General features: G+C 41.9%; 1 protein-coding gene across 1 annotated transcript; it reads right to left on the bottom strand.

Moving 5' to 3' along the window:
• Positions 1-10,631: 10,631 nt before the first annotated feature.
• LOC116582369 (integrator complex subunit 6-like) lies at positions 10,632-18,041 on the bottom strand. The gene is given in 4 exon segments (XM_032329727.1): positions 10,632-10,806; positions 11,181-11,274; positions 11,614-11,979; positions 17,900-18,041. Coding segments are annotated over 4 exon segments (777 nt in total).
• Positions 18,042-19,012: the final 971 nt, after the last annotated feature.

The following is a 19,012-nucleotide window of genomic DNA, read 5'->3' as shown; positions in this document are numbered from 1 at the left end:
ACTCTGGCGTCAGCTCCCAGCCAGCTCTTAGACCTGGAGAAAGGACTGGCTCTTTGTGTGGTCAGTGTCTTTAGGTGTTAAGTGGAAATTGTGACCTCTGCCTCATTAGGTGGCTGTGGGGTTGTGGTGAGGAGGATGGTAAGGAACCAAAGTCTACCCTGGCATGTTTGAGGTGCTTGGGAAAGGTTCTGCTCAGGCTTGGTGCTGCCTATAGGAGAAAAGCATGGCCCAATACCTCAGAGAGGCTACAGGCTCTGGGCCAGAGAAAAGTACAGCGTGGGCCATTCATTGGGGGCCAGTGATCTCATTTTGGGAGCACACAGACCGCAGACTCCCCCTTGGGAAAGGTATTTGCTGAGGGACCGAAGTTTAGCCCTGTCTGACAGGGTAGCTCTTCCTGAAAGCCCTCAGGGCTGAAGAGCTAAGGGAGAGCTTGAGGCAGGTGAAAGCAAGACCCCCCTCTTCTGGGAGCTCCTGTCAGGGAGGGAGAGTGAGCAGAGAATGTTCCAGAGCCAGGGTCAGATGACAAATAAGGACCAATGGCAGACTGTGGGTCAGGAGTAGCTGGAGGCTGTGAAGTCTGGGGGCAGCCCTGGAGCAGTGGGAAGAGCTTGGCTTCAAGCCAGCCCTGGTTCTGCATGACTGCTCCAGGTCCGCCCATGAGCATGTATTGCTCATGACCTGGGGTTATATGCCGAACCTTTCTGTTTCCACATCCCCTCCTACAAACCGAGGCCCCTGACAGCATCAACCTCCCAGACTGGTTGTGAGGGTCAAAAGTAATTCATTCAGTATTTGCTCTAAACCATCTAAGTGGCAGCTGCTTATCTAGGTGTGAAAGAACAGTGAACTGGACACTCTTCTCGTGGTTCTTCCATTCCAGCTTGGAGATAACAATACTACACAAGCAGAGTGACTGTCAATTAATATCAGCACAATGTAAAAAAGTTGAAATTGGAGAAGAGATGTGAAATGAGTGGTGTGGAGCATGTCCAATGGTGAGCAACAATGTGTGACAGCTACTCTTTCCTACCATTATAATGGGCTGGAAGAAGAAATGGGACTTGTTGGTTCTAGTGGTAATGTATTCCTCATTATTGTGTATTAGGAACCCTTTGTCAAGTAACCTGAAAACCCACTAGTTTTGAGTGGGCCCTAGGACATGAAAAAGTCCTCTGCTCCTACACCTATGACATCCAGAGGAGTCTTCTATGAACAGGTGGCTGGAGAACAAAACTAAACACCTCTGGCCTAGATTATTGGTATTCCTTCACTGTAGGCAGCAACACTATATTGATTTTATATTGCTACACAAGAAATCATCACAAGCAGAACATCTTAGAACACCACACATCATGGCCTCACAGTTCTGGACGTGGAAAGACCCAGAAGGTTCATCTAGCATCTCTGCTGGATGACTCACAAACTCAAGTGAAAGCCTTAGCTCATTTGGTGCTTATCTAGAAGCTCTGGAATCATCCACTTCAACTCACTGAGGGTGTTGACAAGTCTACCTTCTGAAGGGTGGAGAACGAGGTCCCCAGTTCCTTGCAGCTGTCAGCCAACAGGAACAAGGTCCCCATTTCCTTGCAGCTGTCAGGCAAGAGGTGCTATACAGTCCTACAGCCATCTTCATGCCTTCTTAGGAGTGCTTCTTTATCCTCACCTTGGTCATTGTGTGCCACATGCTTTTTGTGCTTTGAGTCTCTCTGACCTCCTCCTCCATTCCTTGATGGGGAAAACTCTGAAAGGATCCCCTGAGTGGGTCAGGCCCATCCATATTCTCTCTATATCTCAGGGTCAACTGACTTGGGATCTTAATTACATCAGCAAAATCCCACCAGAATGGTACTCACACGTGGTATTTCTGTGTTTGATAGAAGAGATGGGAATATGGGAGGGCATGATTAAAATCTTGCTGTGTTAGTCTGCTCATGCTGCTTTAACAAAATATAGTAGACTGGGAGGCTTCAACCACAGAAATCAATTTCTCACTGTTCTGGAGGCTGGGAAGTCCAAGATCAAGGTTGTGGCAGGTTCACTTTCAGACGAGGGCTCTTTTCCTGGCTTGCAGACAACTGCTACTGCCATGGTCTGAATGTTTATGTCCCCCACCCCAAATTCATATGTTGAAATCTTAATCCCCCAATGTGATGGTACTTTGAGGTAGGTGCCTGTCTTTCTGGGCTCAGTGGCTGGGAGGGACTGTCCCTTGCTGATGCTTGGAGTCAGGCAGGGAGTCAGTAGACGAAAGGGGTGGCTACTCCTCTCTACATCAACATCATGTACTTTGAAATGGGGTCTTCAGCAGATATACATGAACAGGATTTTTGCCCTTCTAAAAGAGGTTCCAGAGGTGCCTGGGTGGCTCAGTTGGTTGGGCATCCAACTCTTAATTTCAGCTTAGGTCACGATTTCAGAGCCTGTGATCAAACCCTGCCTAGGGCTCCACTCTCAACAGGGAGTCTGCTTGAGATTCTCTCTCTCCCTCTGCCCCCACTCATGGATCTCTCTCTCCCTTTCTCTCTCTCAAATAAATAAATCTTTTAAAAAAATAAAAGAGGCTCTAGAGTATTCCCTCATTCCTTCAGCCTTGTGAGGACACAGTGAAAAGACAGCTGTTTGTGAACCAAGAAGCAAGTTCTCACCACACACTGAATCTGCCCGTGCCTGATCATGGACTTCCCAGCCTCCAGAATGGTGAAAAATACATTTCTGTTGCTTTCAAGTTACCCAGTCTATGATGTTTTGTTATACCTGCCCTAATAGACTAAGATAGGTGCCATCTTGCTGTGTTCTCACATCGTGAAGGAAGAGACCAAGCTCTCTGGTTTCTTCTTATAAGAGCAGTAATATCATCATGAGGGCTCCACCCCCATGACCTCATCTAAACCTAATTACTTCCCAAAGGCCCACTTCCAAATACCCTCACATTGTGGGTTAGGACTTCAACATATGAATTAGGGGAAAGACACAAACATTTAGTCATAACACTTGCCTACCACACAGGCCAAATGTGGACAACATCCGTACTACAGTCTCACCTGGGACTTCCCTGAAGGAGACCGGTGAAGGGTAAGCCAGAGGGTAGATTTGAGCAGAAGTACAAGTGTATGGTACTGTACAAGCTGTGTTCAAGTCATTCGCTGAATGGTCAGGGACTTTGATGGTATGTGACTGATAATTTGTGACAAGGAGGCCTGAGAAGGAGGTATGTGGATACACCCATCCATCCAGACATACGAAGATAAGTGTGTCAAAGGGGAGGAGTCAAGATGACAGAGAAGTAGCAGGCTGAGACTACTTCAGGTAGCAGTAGATCAGCTAGATAGCTTATCTAAAGATTGCAAACACCTGCAAATCCATCGGCAGATCGAAGAGAAGAAGAACAGCAATTCTGGAAACAGAAAAACAACCACTTTCTGAAAGGTAGGACCGGCGGAGAAGTGAATCCAAAGCGACGGGAAGATAGACCCCGGGGGGAGGGGCCGGCTCCCGGCAAGCGGCGGAGCAACGGCGCACAAAATCAGGACTTTTAAAAGTCTGTTCCGCTGAGGGACATCGCTCCAGAGGCTAAATCGGGACAAAGCCCACGCCAGGTCAGCGTGGCCTCAGGTCCCGCAGGGTCACAGAAGGATCGGGGGTGTCTGAGTGTCGCGGAGCTTGCGGGTATTGGAACGGGGAAGCCGGCTACAGAGACAGAGCTGACAGTAAGCTCACAGCTCGGGGTTACCTTGAACCGGTCGCAGGCTCGGTGAGCTCAGAGCGCGGCCCGGAGGTCAGGCAGACGGGAGTAACTGGGCGCTGTTCTCTGAGGGCGCACTGAGGAGTGGGGCCCTGGGCTCTCGGCTCCTCTGGGCCGGAGACCAGGAGGCCGCCATTTGTATTCCCGTCCTCCGGAACTCTACGGAAAGCGCTCAGGGAATAAAAGCTCCTGAAAGCAAACCCGAGCGGATTACTCGTCCCGGCCCCTGGTTTGTGTGGGCAATTCCGCCTGGGGCAAAGACACTTGAGAATCACTACACCAGGCCCCTCCCCCAGAAGATCAACAAGAAATCCAGCCAAGACCAAGTTCACCTACCAAGGAGCGCAGGTTCAATACCAAGGAGAGCGGCGGAATTCCAGAGGAGGAGAAAGCAAAGCACGGAACTCATGGCTTTCTCCCCATGATTCCTTAGTCTTGCAGTTAATTTTATTTTTTTAATTTTTTTCTTCTTTTTCAATTTTTTTTCTTCTTCTGCTAAATTTTTTTTTAACTTTTACCCTTTTCTAACTTTTTAACTAGTTTATCTAATATATATATATTTTTTTCTTTTTTATATTTTTTCTTTATTCGTTTTCTTTTTTTAATTGTTTCTTTTTTTTTCTTTTTTTTTTTCTCTGAACCTCTTTTTATCCCCTTTCTCCCCGCCACGATTTAGGATATCTTCTGATTTGGTTAAAGCATATTTTCCTGGGGTCTTTGCCACCCTTTTAGTATTTTACTTGCTCCTTCATATACTCTTACATGGACAAAATGACAAGGTGGAAAAATTCACCACAAAAAAAGGAACAAGAGGCAGTACTGAAGACTAGGGACCTAATCAATACAGACATTAGTAATATGTCAGATATAGAGTTCAGAGGACAATTCTCAAGGTTCTAGCCAGGCTCGAAAAAGGCATGCAAGATATTAGAGAAACCTCTCAGGAGATATAAAAGCCCTTTCTGGAGAAATAAAAGAACTAAAATCTAACCAAGTTGAAATCAAAAAAGCTATTAATGAGGTGCAATAAAAAATGGAGGCTCTCACTGCTAGGATAAATGAGGCAGAAGGAAGAATTAGTGATATAGAAGACCAAATGACAAAGAATAAAGAAGCTGAGCAAAAGAGGGACAAACAGCTACTGGACCACGAGGGGAGAATTCGAGAGATAAGTGACACCATAAGATGAAACAACAATAGAATAATTGGGATTCCAGAAGAAGAAAAAAGAGAAAGGGGAGAAGAAGGTATATTGGAGAGAATTATTGGAGAGAATTTCCCCAATAAGGCAAAGGGAACAAGCATCAAAATCCAGGAGGTGCAGAGAACCCCACTCAAAATCAACAAGAATAGGTCCACACCCCGTCATTCAATAGTAAAATTTACAAGTCTTAGTGACAAAGAGAAAATGCTGAAAGCAGCCCGGGAAAAGAAGTATGTAACATACAATGGTAAAAATATTAGATTGGCAGCAGACTTATCCATAGAGACCTGGCAGGCCAGAAAGAGCTGGCATGATATATTCAGAGCACTAAACGAGAGAAACATGCAGCCAAGAATACTATATCCAGCTAGGCTATCACTGAAAATAGAAGGAGAGATTAAAAGCTTCCAGGACAAACAAAAACTGAAAGAATTTGCAAACACCAAACCAGCTCTACAGGAAATATTGAAAGGGTCCTCTAAGCAAAGAGAGAGCCTAAAAGTGGTAGATCAGAAAGGAACAGAGACAATATACAGTAACAGTCACCTTACAGGCAATACAATGGCAATAAATTCATATTCTCAATCATTACCCTGAATGTTAATGGGCTAAATGTCCCAATCAAAAGACACAGGGTATCAGAATGGATAACAAAACAAAACCATTGTTGCCTACAAGAAACTCATTTTAGACCCGAAGACACCTCCAGATTTAAAGTGAGGGGGTAGAAAACAGTTTACCATGCTAATGGACATCAGAATAAAGCAGGGGTAGCAATCCTTACATCAGATCAAATAGATTTTAATCCAAAGACTATAATAAGAAATGAGGAAGGACACTATATCATACTCAAAGGATCTGTCCAACAAGAAGATCTAACAATTTTAAATATCTATGCCCCTAACGTGGGAGCAACCAACTATATAAACCAATTAATAACAAAATCAAAGAAACACATCAACAATAATATAATAATAGTAGGGGACTTTAACACTCCCCCCCACTGAAATGGACAGATCATCCAAGCAAAAGATCAACAAGGAAATAAAGCCCTTAAATGACACACTGGACCAGATATATACAGAACATTTAATCCCAAAGCAACAGAATACACATTCTCCTCTAGTGCACATGGAACATTCTCCAGAATAGATCACCTCCTCAGTCCTAAATCAGGTTTCAACTGGTATCAAAAGATTGGGATCATTCCCTGCATATTTTCAGATCACAATGGTCTGAAGCTAGAACTCAATCACAAGAGGAAATTTGGAAAGAACCCAAATACATGGAGACTAAACAGCATCCTTCTAAAGAATGGATGGGTCAAACAGGCAATTAAAGTAGAATTGAAAAAATTCATGAAAACACAACGGTTCAAAATCTGTGGGACACAACAAAGGCAGTCCTGAGAGGAAAATATATAGTGGTACAAGCCTTTCTCAAGAAACAAGAAAGGTCTCAGGTACACAATGTAACCCCACACCTAAAGGAGCTGGAGAACGAACAAGAAAGAAACCCTAAACCCAGCAGGAGAATAGAAATCATAAAGATCAGAGCAGAAATCAATGAAATAGAAACCAAAAAAACAATAGAACAAATCAATGAAACTAGGAGCTGGTTCTTTGAAAGAGTTAATAAGATTGATAACCCCCTGGCCAGACTTATCAAAAAGAAAAGAGAAAGGACCCAAATAAATAAAATCATGAATGAAAGAGGAGAGATCACAACTAACACTAAAGAAATACAGACAATTATAAGAACATACTATGAGCAATTCCATGCCAACAAATTTGACAGTATGGAAGAAATGGATGCATTTCTAGAGACATATAAACTACCACAACTGAACCAGGAAGAAATAGAAAGCCTGAACAGACCCATAACCAGTAAGGAGATTGAAACAGTCATCAAAAATCTCCAAACAAACAAAAGCCCAGGGCCAGACGGCTTCCCAGGGGAATTTTACCAAACATTTAAAGAAGAACTAATTCCTATTGTCCTGAAACTGTTCCAAAAAATAGAAATGGAAGGAAAACTTCCAAACTCATTTTATGAGGCCAGCATCACCTTGATCCCAAAACCAGACAAGGATCCCATCAAAAAAGAGAACTGCAGACCAATATCCTTGATGAACACAGATGTGAAAATTCTCACCAGAATACTAGCCAATAGGATTCAACAGTACATTAAAAGGATTATTCACCACGACCAAGTGGGATTTATTCCAGGGCTGCAAGGTTGGTTCAACATCCACAAATCAATCAATCTGATACAACACATTAATAAAAGAAAGAACAAGAACCATATGATACTCTCAATAGATGCTGAAAAAGCATTTGACAAAGTACAGCATCCCTTCCTGATCAAAACTCTTCAAAGTGTAGGGATAAAGGGCACATACCTCAATATCATCAAAGCCATCTATGAAAAACCCACTGCAAATATCATTCTCAATGGAGAAAAACTGAAAGCTTTTCTGCTAGGGTCAGGAACATGGCAGGGATGTCCATTATCACCACTGCTATTCAACATAGTACTAGAAGCCCTAGCCTCAGCAATCAGACAAAAAAAGGAAATTAAAGGCATCCAAATTGGCAAAGAAGAAGTCAAACTATCACTCTTTGCATATAATATGATACTATATGTGGAAAACCCAAAAGACTCCACTCCAAAACTGCTGGAACTTGTACAGGAATTCAGTAAAGTGTCAGGATATAAAATCAATGCACAGAAATCAGTTGCATTTCTCTACACCAACAACAAGACAGAAGAAAGAGAAATTAAGGAGTCAATCCCATTTACAATTGCACCCAAAACTATAAGATACCTAGGAATAAACCTAACCAAAGAGGCAAAGAATCTATACTCAGAAAACTATAAAGTACTCATGAAAGAAATTGAGGAAGACACAAAGAAATGGAAAAATGTTCCATGCTCCTGGATTGGAAGAATAAATATTATGAAAATGTCTATGCTACCTAAAGCAATGTACATATTTAATGCAATTCCTATCAGAATACCATACTTTTTTTTCAAAGAAATGGAACAAATAATCCTAAAATTTACATGGAACCAAAAAAGACTTCGAATAGCCAAAGGAATATTGAAAAAGAAAGCCAAAGTTGGTGGCATCACAATTCCGGACTTCAAGCTCAATTACAAAGCTGTCATCATCAAGACAGCATGGTACTGGCACAAAAACAGACACATAGATCAATGGAACAGAATAGAGAGCCCAGAAATAGACCCTCAACTCTATGGTCAACTCATCTTCGACAAAGCAGGAAAGAATGTCCAATGTAAAAAAGACAGCCTCTTCAACAAATGGTGTTGGGAAAATTGGACAGCCACATGCAGAAAAATGAAATTGGACCATTTCCATACACCACACACGAAAATAGACTCAAAATGGATGAAGGACCTCAATATGAGAAAGGAATCCATCAAAATCCTTGAGGAGAACACAGGCAGCAACCTCTTCGACCTCAGCTGCAGCAACATCTTTCTAGGAACATCGCCAAAGGAGGGAAGCAAGGGCAAAAATGAATTATTGGGATTTCATGAAGATCAAAACCTTTTGCACAGCAAAGGAAACAGTTAACAAAACCAAAAGACAACTGACAGAATGGGAGAAGATATTTGCAAACCACATATCAGATAAAGGGCTGGTGTCCAAAATATATAAAGATCTTAACAAACTCAACACCCAAAGAACGAATAATCTAATCAAGAAATGGGCAGAGGACATGAACAGACATTTATGCAAAGAAGACAGCCAGATTGCCAACAGACACATGAAAAAGTGCTCCATATCACTCGGCATCAGGGAAATACAAATCAAAACCACAATGAGATATCACCTCACACCAGTCAGAATGGCTAAAATTAACAAGTCAGGAAAAGACAGATGCTGGCGAGGATGTGGAGGAAGGGGAACCCTCCTACACTGTTGGTGGGAATGCAAGCTGGTGCAGCCACTCTGGAAAACAGCATGGAGGTTCCTCAAAATGTTGAAAATAGAACTACCCTATGACCCAGCAATTGCACTACTGGGTATTTACCCTAAAGATACAAACGTAGTGATCGGAAGGGGCACGTGCACCCAAATGTTTATAGCAGCAATGTCCACAATAGCCAAACTATGGAAAGAACCTAGATGTCCATCAACAGATGAATGGATAAAGAAGATGTCGTATATATACACAATGGAATACTATGCAGCCATCAAAAGAAATGAAATCTTGCCATTTGCGATGACGTGGATGGAACTAGAGGGTATCATGCTTAGCAAAATAAGTCAAGCGGAGAAAGACAACTATCATATGATCTCCCTGATATGAGGAAGTGGAAATGCAACATGGGGTATTAAGGGAGTAGGAGAATAATCAATGAAACAAGATGGGATTGGGAGGGAGACAAACCATAAGTGACTCATAGTCTCACAAAACAAACTGAGGGTTGCTGGGGGGAAAGGGGTTGGGAGAGGGGGGTCGGGTTATGGACATCGGGGAGGGTATGTGCTGGGGTGAGTGCTGTGAAGTGTGTAAACCTGGCGATTCACAGACCTGTACCCCTGGGGATAAAAATATATGTTTATAAAAAATAAAAATTAAAAAAAAAGATAAGTGTGTCGCATGGGTGATCAGCAAATAACCTTGCTGGTGCAGAAGTTTAATAATCTAATGAATAAGGTATTCATTATCTAGGTATCAATCAGCTTCTTTCTACAGCATTTGTATCATCCCCAGTGAGCTCAAGTGCAAAGTCACCAAAGTGGCAGGGATGAAGATTATGCCAGAAATCATGACTTCTCAGAAACAGTATCTATTGTATATCAGCATCCAGCATAATTTGATTTTTCTCCTACAGTCAGGATTCATGGGTCTTGAAATCCAGGGTTGAAAAATGGAAGAGCCTCATGTCATAGTTTATCCCTAAATTCTTCCCATCTTTATGACTTCAGGCTTAGCCAAACCAAAGGTCTTCATCCCAGAGGGAGACATGATTTCACCAAGGAACACACCAGTGATGCCAATGAGAGGGAACTGGGACTGCCAGCTAGACATTTTGGTCCCCTCAGCCGTCTCAATCCAGAGGCAAATAGGGAGTCCCGTACTGGTTGGCAATCGAAGAGTATCTGGGTTCCTGCTACACAAGGAACTAAGAGGGGGTACGCCCAATGTGTCTGGAGAGCTTCTTACTACTCTCTCATTTTGTGTTTCAAGTTTGTGGAAAATGGCAACAATCCATTTAAGGAAGGACATCAAATGGCCCAGACCCTTCAGCAATGAAGACTTGAGTCACTCTATCAGCCAAAGCACCATGACCAGCTGAGGTTCTGACTCAGGGCAAAAAGAATAAGAGGTGGGCAGTGAAAGGAAGCAGTTATAAATTCCAGCTACAACCATGTGACCTGCTACAGAACCCAGGACTGTAATATCATTCATTGAGCTTGGTAAGTTAATAACATCCCCCTCCTCTGGTTGGTAAGTTAATAACATCCCCCTCCTCAGGTAAGAGAACAAAGAAAAAAACAAACAACAAACTGCTTTCATAGAAAATTGTTAGGGCTACAGCCTAACTTATACTGAGAGAGAACCATAAAATTTCAAATCTCCACTGCCTTTTTTCTTAGCCTTTTCTTGACTACAATTTTCTTGACTACAACATTTTAGGAGGGCTTCAGCAATATCTCATTCCATCATATTGCATAGAAAGTTCATCCTTGTTTCTCACTGGTCTTTGCAAGAACACATTTTTTTTTCTTTCCTGGTGGTTAACTTTCTTGAGATGGGGGCAGGATTCTATTTTTTCTAATACCTTCTCAAGTTGCTGAATTAAGACACCTCTTTAAAACCTGAAAGTAAAGACAAATACAAGTACAGAGGCTATCTAACACATCTCTAATATGTAAGAGATAGTAGTGGATACACAATAGAGCTTACAGTCTCCGTGGGAATAGGAAAATGCGTCTTCTTGGAAAAATTTCAAGAGTGTCAATTGAGGGCCTATGCCCACACCAGATATAGTGAATATGGATATTCCATGGGCTTGAAAGAATGGGTTAGACTAGGATAATATTCACCAATATGCTTAGGGAAATGAGCATGAACTACGATTGAGTGCTGGGGCTTTTTTGTGACCCTGTTCAGCACTGAACACAACTGTTTGAAAAAATTGGAGAGTTAAAAAAAAAAAAAAGAAAGTGGAGATTTCTTTGTTTACACCTACCTTGCAGCTTCCATGATGGTGAATTCAACAAATTGTTTCTTGACTGCAAGAGGTCCTTGCACTTCTTCAATCAAAGTGAAAATCCTTTCATACTCTGAAAATCATTTTTTTTTTAAAAATTCAACATTTTTAAAAACATGAAGATGGTCTAGAATTCCACCTTAGTGCATCCACTCTGTCAGTAATCATTCCTCATGGGCTAGAGGGATACATGGTGTTTGTGTTTTGAATGCTTACTAAGGAAACGATTGTAAACACTAACCAAGCAAAGTGTACTCAGGAATTTTGAGACCAATTCAAGAGAAATCACCCTAAATTATATAAAAGCCCAATATGGTCAAAGGATGAGTTCAAGAGGTGGGTTGAATATTCTAAATCATGGAATGAGACAGACTTCCCATGGTTTTATTAGAGCCATTCTTTCACTACTTGCTTCGCCCAAACTTCTGAACTTCCTTCATTAATTGATATTTTATCTCATCATTAATTTTCTTTGCCACAGCAGGACTTATTTGCAATGTATTTGGCACTGCTCCTGGTGAAGACATTGCTGGGCCTTTTGGGTCACCTGCAGAGCCACTGCAGTTTTTGGTTCCTCCTCCAAGTGAATTACTGCCAGGTTTGGGAATCAGGCCATCTTTAGTGAAGTCATCAGTGGGAGAATCCAGTTGGTTGGGTGGAATACCAGCTCCTGCCGTGTTCGTAACTTCTGTCGCAGCAGCTTTTGGCAAGAATCCATCAGGTGGGGTTGGATGACTTTCTGTCTTCTTTTCATGGACATCATGAGTGACAGTAGCACCTGGAAACCAGTTAAGAGATTGAGCTCTGAGGTAGGTGTATTTTTTCACTCCCACAGGGACATCCCTGTCCTCTGCAGTTTTGAGAACATTATTTATTTCATAAAGCAGGAGTATGTACCAAGTGGAAATGTCAGATCCCACAAATAGGGCTCTGTAAAGATTATACAATAAATCATCTTTTCTCTCTTGGCACTATGAATTCATACAAAAATGTGGTTGGACAGAACAACTAATAAATACACATTCACAGAGCCCAGGCACTCATGATTTAATGCCTCCTTGATGCCCTTTACAAGGTGGAAAGCTGAACATCTCACTTGATGTCAAGATGTCTGATTTTGGCACTCTATCACCAAAAATCCCAGTCAGTATATGATCTTCCTCATTTGTCTTTTCTGTTTCAAAAAGGTGAATTCCCTTTTACTCCAAGTCCAACACCTCTACTTCAAATGCTCAGCCTTCTCTGTGCCAGGAACCTTGGCAAATGCTGGGAGATCAGCAGGGAACCAGACGGACAGAAACAGTCCCTACCCTTATGGAACTTGCATCCTCATGGGGAAGTCAGAGGACATCAAAGAAAGCTGGGGTGGCAATCCTTCTATCAAATTAGATTTTAAGCCAAACACTGTAATAAGACATGAGGAAGGACACTATATCATAATTAAAGGGTCTAGCCAAAAAGAATATCGAACAATTGTAAGTATTTATGCCCCTAACATGGGATCATCCAATTATATAAACCAATTAATAACAAAATCAAAGAAACACATCAGTAATAATACAATAATAACAGGGAACAGTAACATCCCACTCACCGCAATGGACAGATCATCCAAGCAGATCAACAAGGAAACAAGGACTTTGAAAGACACACTGGACCAGATGGACTTCACAGATATATTCAGAACAATCCATCTAAAGCAACAGAGTACACATTCTTCTCAAGTGCACATGGAACATTCTCCAGAATAAATCACATACTGGGACACAAATCACATACTGGTACCAAAAGATTGGGATCATTCCCTGCATATTTTTGGAACACAATGCTTTGAAACAGGAACTCAATCACAAGAAGAAATTTGGAAAGAATTCAAATACATGGAGCTAAAGAGCATCCTACTAAAGAATGAATGGGTCAGCCAGAAAATTAAAGAAGAACTTTAAAAATTCATGGAAACAAATGAAAATGAAAACACAACTATTCAAAACCTTTGGGGTACAGCAAAGGTGGTACTAAGAGGGAAGTATGTACCTCAATATCATCAAAGCCATCTATGAAAAACCCACTGCAAATATCATTCTCAATGGGGAAAACCAGCTGTTCCTGCTGCTTGTGTGCTTTCTCTCTCTCTCCTTCTCTCTCTGATAAATAAATAAATAAAATCTTTAACAAAATTCAAAGTTAAGGAGAAAGTAAGCACAAAGAAATGCAAAGAAAAAGCACAAACTAACTTGCTAAATACAAATCCAAATATTATTTGTAATAATAAATATAAACAAAACTAAACTTGCCAGTGAAGGTTACCAGTAGGGATTTTTTTTTAAATTCTACTTATACATTCTTTAAAAGAGAAACATTTAAAGTTGAGAACATGGAATGATTGAAATTTAAAAATTAATATTTTATACCTGGCAAATATTTTTATACCTGGCAAATATTAATCAATAGAAAGCAGAGGTAGTTAGTTATATTAATACCAGATAAAAAGAGACTTTAAAATGCATTATTACCGTGCAAAGGTCATGATAAAATAATCAGATTTAATTTCACCAGGAATGTTTAAGAGTTGTCCACTTGCATGAATCTAATATAACAGCCTCAAAAATATATAAAGCAAGAATAAACAGAACTACTGAAGGAAATTGAAAATTTCACCTTCATTGCAGAAGATTTTTAACATAATTCTCTACATTATTGGTAGTTCAAACAGACAAAAAATGAGTAAATGGATAAATGTTAATAATACAATTAACAAGTTCAATTTATGGCCAAAAATCATAGTATAAATTCTTTTCAAGCATACTTAGAAAAATGGCCACAGCATGGAAGCACTGGGTGTGGTGCATAAACAATGAATTCTGGAACACTGAAAAGAAATTTTAACAAAATAAATAAAAATTTTTTTAAAAATGGCCACAGTCTCATCAATGTTCAAATACATAGTTTCATACAGCCCATACTCTCTAAGCAAAATGAAATTAAATTAGAAGTCAAAAGCAAAAGGAAAATGTATTTAGAGGTTTTTAAACACTCTTCTAAACCAATACATAGAAATGAATGAGGAAAATATTACGTAACAGAACTTTCTGGATGCTATGAAAGTGGACCTCAAAGGTATAGCTTTCCTTATGCTCTTTTGTTAAAAAAGGGGGAAATGGGGTAACTGGGTGGCTCAGTTGGCTAAGCGTCTGCCTTCGGCTCAGGTCACAATCTCAGGGTTCTGGGATTGGGCCCCACATCAGGCCTTCTGCTTAGCGGGGAGTCTGCTTCTCCCTTTCCCTCTGCCCTTCCCCCATCTTGTGCGTTTTCTCTCTCTCTCTCTCTCAAATAAATAAATAAAATCTTTTTAAAAAATAAAAATAAAAAAGGAAAAAATGACTGACAATCAGTTATCATTGTCCAGTGTTAGAAGTTGGAAGAAAGGGGCACCTGGGTGGCTCAGTGGGTTAAGCCGCTGCCTTCAGCTCAGGTCATGGTCTCAGGGTCCTGGGATCGAGTCCCGCATTGGGAATCTCTGCTCAGCAGGGAGCCTGCTTCCTCCTCTGTCTCTCTCTCTGCCTGCCTCTCTGCCTACTTTTGATCTCTCTCTGTTAAATAAATAAATAAAATCTTAAAAAAAGAAGAAGTTGGAAGAAAGGTAGACTAAATCCAGAGAAAGTAGAAAGAAGGAGCTAGTAAAGATAGAGCAGAAATTAATGAAATAGAAAAAGAAACTTCAATAAAGAAAATCAACAAAATCCAAAGTTTGTCCTTTGAGAACAACAAAAACACTGACAAGCCTTTAATGAGGTTAATCAAGAGAAAGATTATCTACCAATAAGTAATACTAGGAATGAAAAGGGAAAGATAACTAAGGATCCAGTAAAGATTTTTTAAGAGGGGATGGTGAGTACTGTGAACTTTATATTAAATTTGAAAATATAGGTGAAATAGAAAAATTCACAGAAAAACATAACTATATATCCTTGTGGAAATTATTTTTTTTTAGAGAACGAGAGAGAATGCATGCCATAGGGAGTGGGGAGCAGAGGGAGAGGAACAGAGAGAATCTTAAGCAGACTCCATGCCCAGAGCAGAGCCCAACAAGGGGCTCAATGTCACGACCGTGAGACCATGACCTGAGCCAAAATCAAGAGTTGGACACTTAACTGACTGAGCTATCCAGGTGCCCTGAGAATCTTTTTATAAGTACACTAGATAACCATATGGGGAAAATGAACCTTGATCTTTACAACTTTCCATACACAAAATTTATTTCTGATGCATCAGAAATCTAGAAGAAAACTTGTGACATCATCTTCATGACTTTGCGGTAAGCAAAGATTTTTAAACAGGGTACAAAAACAAATCTAAGATTGATTAATTGGAGTTCATTCAGAACCTCTTTTCATCAAAAGACATTATTAAGAGAGTGAAAAAGTAAACCAGGAACTCACAGAAGATATATATTCATAGCATATACGTAGGAGAAAAGATTTAAGTTCAGAACTTAATTGATAAGATTTAATTTCAGAAATTGATAAGAAAAAGGCAACCCCCCACCAAAGATGAACAAATTGCCTGAAAAGGAACTTCATAAGGACATCTGCAAATGACCACTAAACTGACAAATAAGAATAACTCATTAATCAGCAGAGGAATTTAAGTCAAAGCCACAACGAAATGCCATTAAACACCCACCAGAATAGCTATGTTTGTGAGAATTCGATGTAGCTGGAACTCTCATACATTTCTGGATTGACACACAGGTTCCTCTGTGCCTCAGTTGGCACTTAATCACAACCATCCATTGTGACAATGTGAAAAATTGTGGCATCACCACATGCCATGGATTACTTTTATCCCTTTGACCACTGGCAAGAAGCAAAGCACTGCCCTCAAGCCCAAAGGCCCAGTGAAACCAACCCCAAAATCTCATCCTAAGGGTCTACCTCCAGGAACCATCCTGCCTGCAGCCCCAGCTCTGTTTCAGAGGGCATCACATCCGTCGAGAGAAATCACAGAGTAATCTGAACATTACTGTTTAAACATTTACATGTTTAATATAAAGAATTATTAACTCAAATAGGGGGGAAAAGAGTAACAAGAGATTGGGAGGAAGTAAGCAGAACTCTAAGTAGAGGAAAAGCAGATACAAGGAGCGGCTACTGTCCCCAGAATTAAAAGAGAACACTTGCAATGGGCTAAATGTTTGTGCCTACCTCCCTAAGTTCATATATGAAATCTTAATCCCAGGATAGCGGTATTTGCAGGTGAGATTTTGGAGAGGTCATTCCGTCATAAGGGCTCTGCTTCCATGGTAATTACATGGCTCCACCTTTGCGGGAGTGAGATTAGGGCCCTTGTAAGAAGAGGTTATTTTTCTGTTGTGTGAGGATAGAAGAAGTCAGCTGTCTGCCACCCGGCAGAGGCCCCTCACCAGAACCTGTCCATGCTGGCACCCTGGTCTTGAACGTCCAGCCTCAGAACTGTAAGAAATACTGTTAAATAAATAAATAAATAAATCTTTTTTAAAAAGGGGGGGGGTCCGCCTGGGTGACTTAGTGGGTTAAAGCCTCTGCCTTCAGCTCAGGTCATGATCCCAGAGTCCTGGGATCCAGCCCCGCATCGGGCTCTCTGCTCCGCAGGGAGCCTGCTTTCCCCACCGCCGCCCGCCACTGCCTGCCTCTCTGCCTACTTGTGATCTCTATTGAATAAATAAATTAAATCTTAAAAAAAAAAAGAACTGTAAGAAATAAATTGCTGTCGTTTCTTAAGCCACCCAGTCTGTGGTCCTCTGTTGTGGCACCCAAGACAGCCTATCCTCCCACTCTTCGCCCGGCCATTGCAGAGATAGAACATTCAAAGAAAAGCCCACTGCCGCTCCCCCCAACCCCCACACAGAACATCATTCCTCGGCTGAGTTAAAACACTCAAGGTGGAATTCCCCAAGGATCGAGTGAGCTCCCGCAAGGAAGACTGCTGCTCAGAGCTGAGAAGGAGCACCCAGGAAGTATCCTGTCGGGGCTGAGAGCACACAAGGCAAAGTCTTGCTCAACCAGAAGACTCTGATCTATTATCACTGCCCCAGGGAGGTGTAAGGGCAGCTGCAGGACTTGGGGTGCTGTTGGCCACGCTGCCCCGCAGCAGCCCGACCCCGGAGAAGCTGTGTGCGGTGCACAGCCTGGTGCTGGAGAAGCCTCACGCCCCCAGCAGCCTGCTGTGCCCACTGCCCAGAACGAGAAAGCGAAACTTTTCCCTTGACTTTGGCGCCCTCTATAGGCAGACATTAGTAACAACAGCTACAAGAAAAATTTAAAGGCCCCAGAACGTTTCCGCAGAGCAGGACAAGAGTAAATTTGGAGCTTACAGGCAATATAACTAGGCACTCTATTAACACACTACAAAAGGAGTGTAACTTGATCATCCCAAAGAATTTTTAAAAAAACGGGACAAAAAGCAACAAGAATTCATGAAGAAAGAGTTAAAAGCATTTGTTAAGGAGGATATATAAATCTACACAAATTTAAAAAATGAAAATAAATCTGCAGAAATCTTCAGAATACATTATTCCTAGGTGAATAATTGGAAGTATTGTTTGTGATATCAGAGACAACTTTGCCCACCGTCGTCCCTTCTGTCCAACACTCCCTACTGGAACTCCTACCCTGCACCTTCAGATAGTAAATGGCTGTTTGCTCAGAGCGAGCTCTCACACTGGTCAGTGATGGACGAGCCCGGGGGTGGAGTCACCGGGCACGTCAAATACTGACAAGAGTCTGGGAAAGGAGATTTGTGGGGAGCTCCCATCAGTTTAGTCCCCTCCAGTGGCTGACTGTCGCTGGTGTTCCGAGCCATTGTGGACGCGAGGTCCTTGGTTTCAAGGCCACCGCAGTGCTGAGGAGGGGGCAGTGAGAACAGTGCTGGCGACAAGAGCCCAAAGCTCCCCGTCTCTAGCGGGAGGGAGCCATCTCTCTTGAGTGAAGGCTCTTCTGGTTGTTGCCAGGCTTGGGTTAACTAGCACGGTTCTGAAAGCAGTTAATTAGACAGGATTGGCCCGTGTTCTCCTTGCCTGTATGCTGGAGCGGATTTTCACAGGCCCTGCCTCCACCGACCCAGACATGCCTCCTCCTATAGGCTACATAGTAAACTAAGTATAAAATCCTGTGCCTGAGACTGTAAATTATTTATGCTGTTTCTCTCTTGTTCTGGAAGGAAACTGGACTAGGCAGTGCCTGCATATCAGGAAGAACTCTCTAGAATCCAGGCTGCACGTATTGCTTCTCTAGCCAACTGGCTTTAGCGAAATCCACATGAGCGTATGCGAATCCCCATTCCGGGAGGCTATTTATTCATTTTTTTATTTTGTGTGACAAATTACCCCCACTTTCACGGCTTCAAAAATCATACCAAACTTAGAGCCTTGAAAGAATATTTGTTCTCTCTTCTCGCAGGGTCCTGTAGCTCAGAAGTCTGATTTCAGCCGAGCTGGGCTCTCGTCTGGAAGATCTGGGGTGGAACGCAGTTCCGAATTCATTCGCATCTTTGGCGGAAGTCAAGTCCTTCGTGCTATCAGACAGATGCTGCATTTCTCGCAGGTTGTTAGCAAGGGCTCAGTGTCGCCTCTAGAGGTCACTCTCGGGCCCTTCTCATGTGGCTCTGTTGTCTCCAAGGGAGCGATGACACATCAAATTCTTAGGTTTCTAACTCCCTGGGCGCAGCCACCAGCTGGAGGACCCTGATTCAAAGGCTCAGGAGGGCGGCTGGGCGCTCACATTCATCCCACTACAAGGGTCAGATGATCAGTTCCATCTGCGAAGTCACTTTTG

The sequence above is a fragment of the Mustela erminea genome, chromosome X (genome assembly GCF_009829155.1).
Source record: "Mustela erminea isolate mMusErm1 chromosome X, mMusErm1.Pri, whole genome shotgun sequence".
In the NCBI taxonomy this organism is placed as follows: domain Eukaryota; kingdom Metazoa; phylum Chordata; class Mammalia; order Carnivora; family Mustelidae; genus Mustela; species Mustela erminea.
The sequence above is the reverse complement of the archived record's forward strand: the minus strand, read 5'-3'. Positions and strand labels throughout refer to the sequence as shown.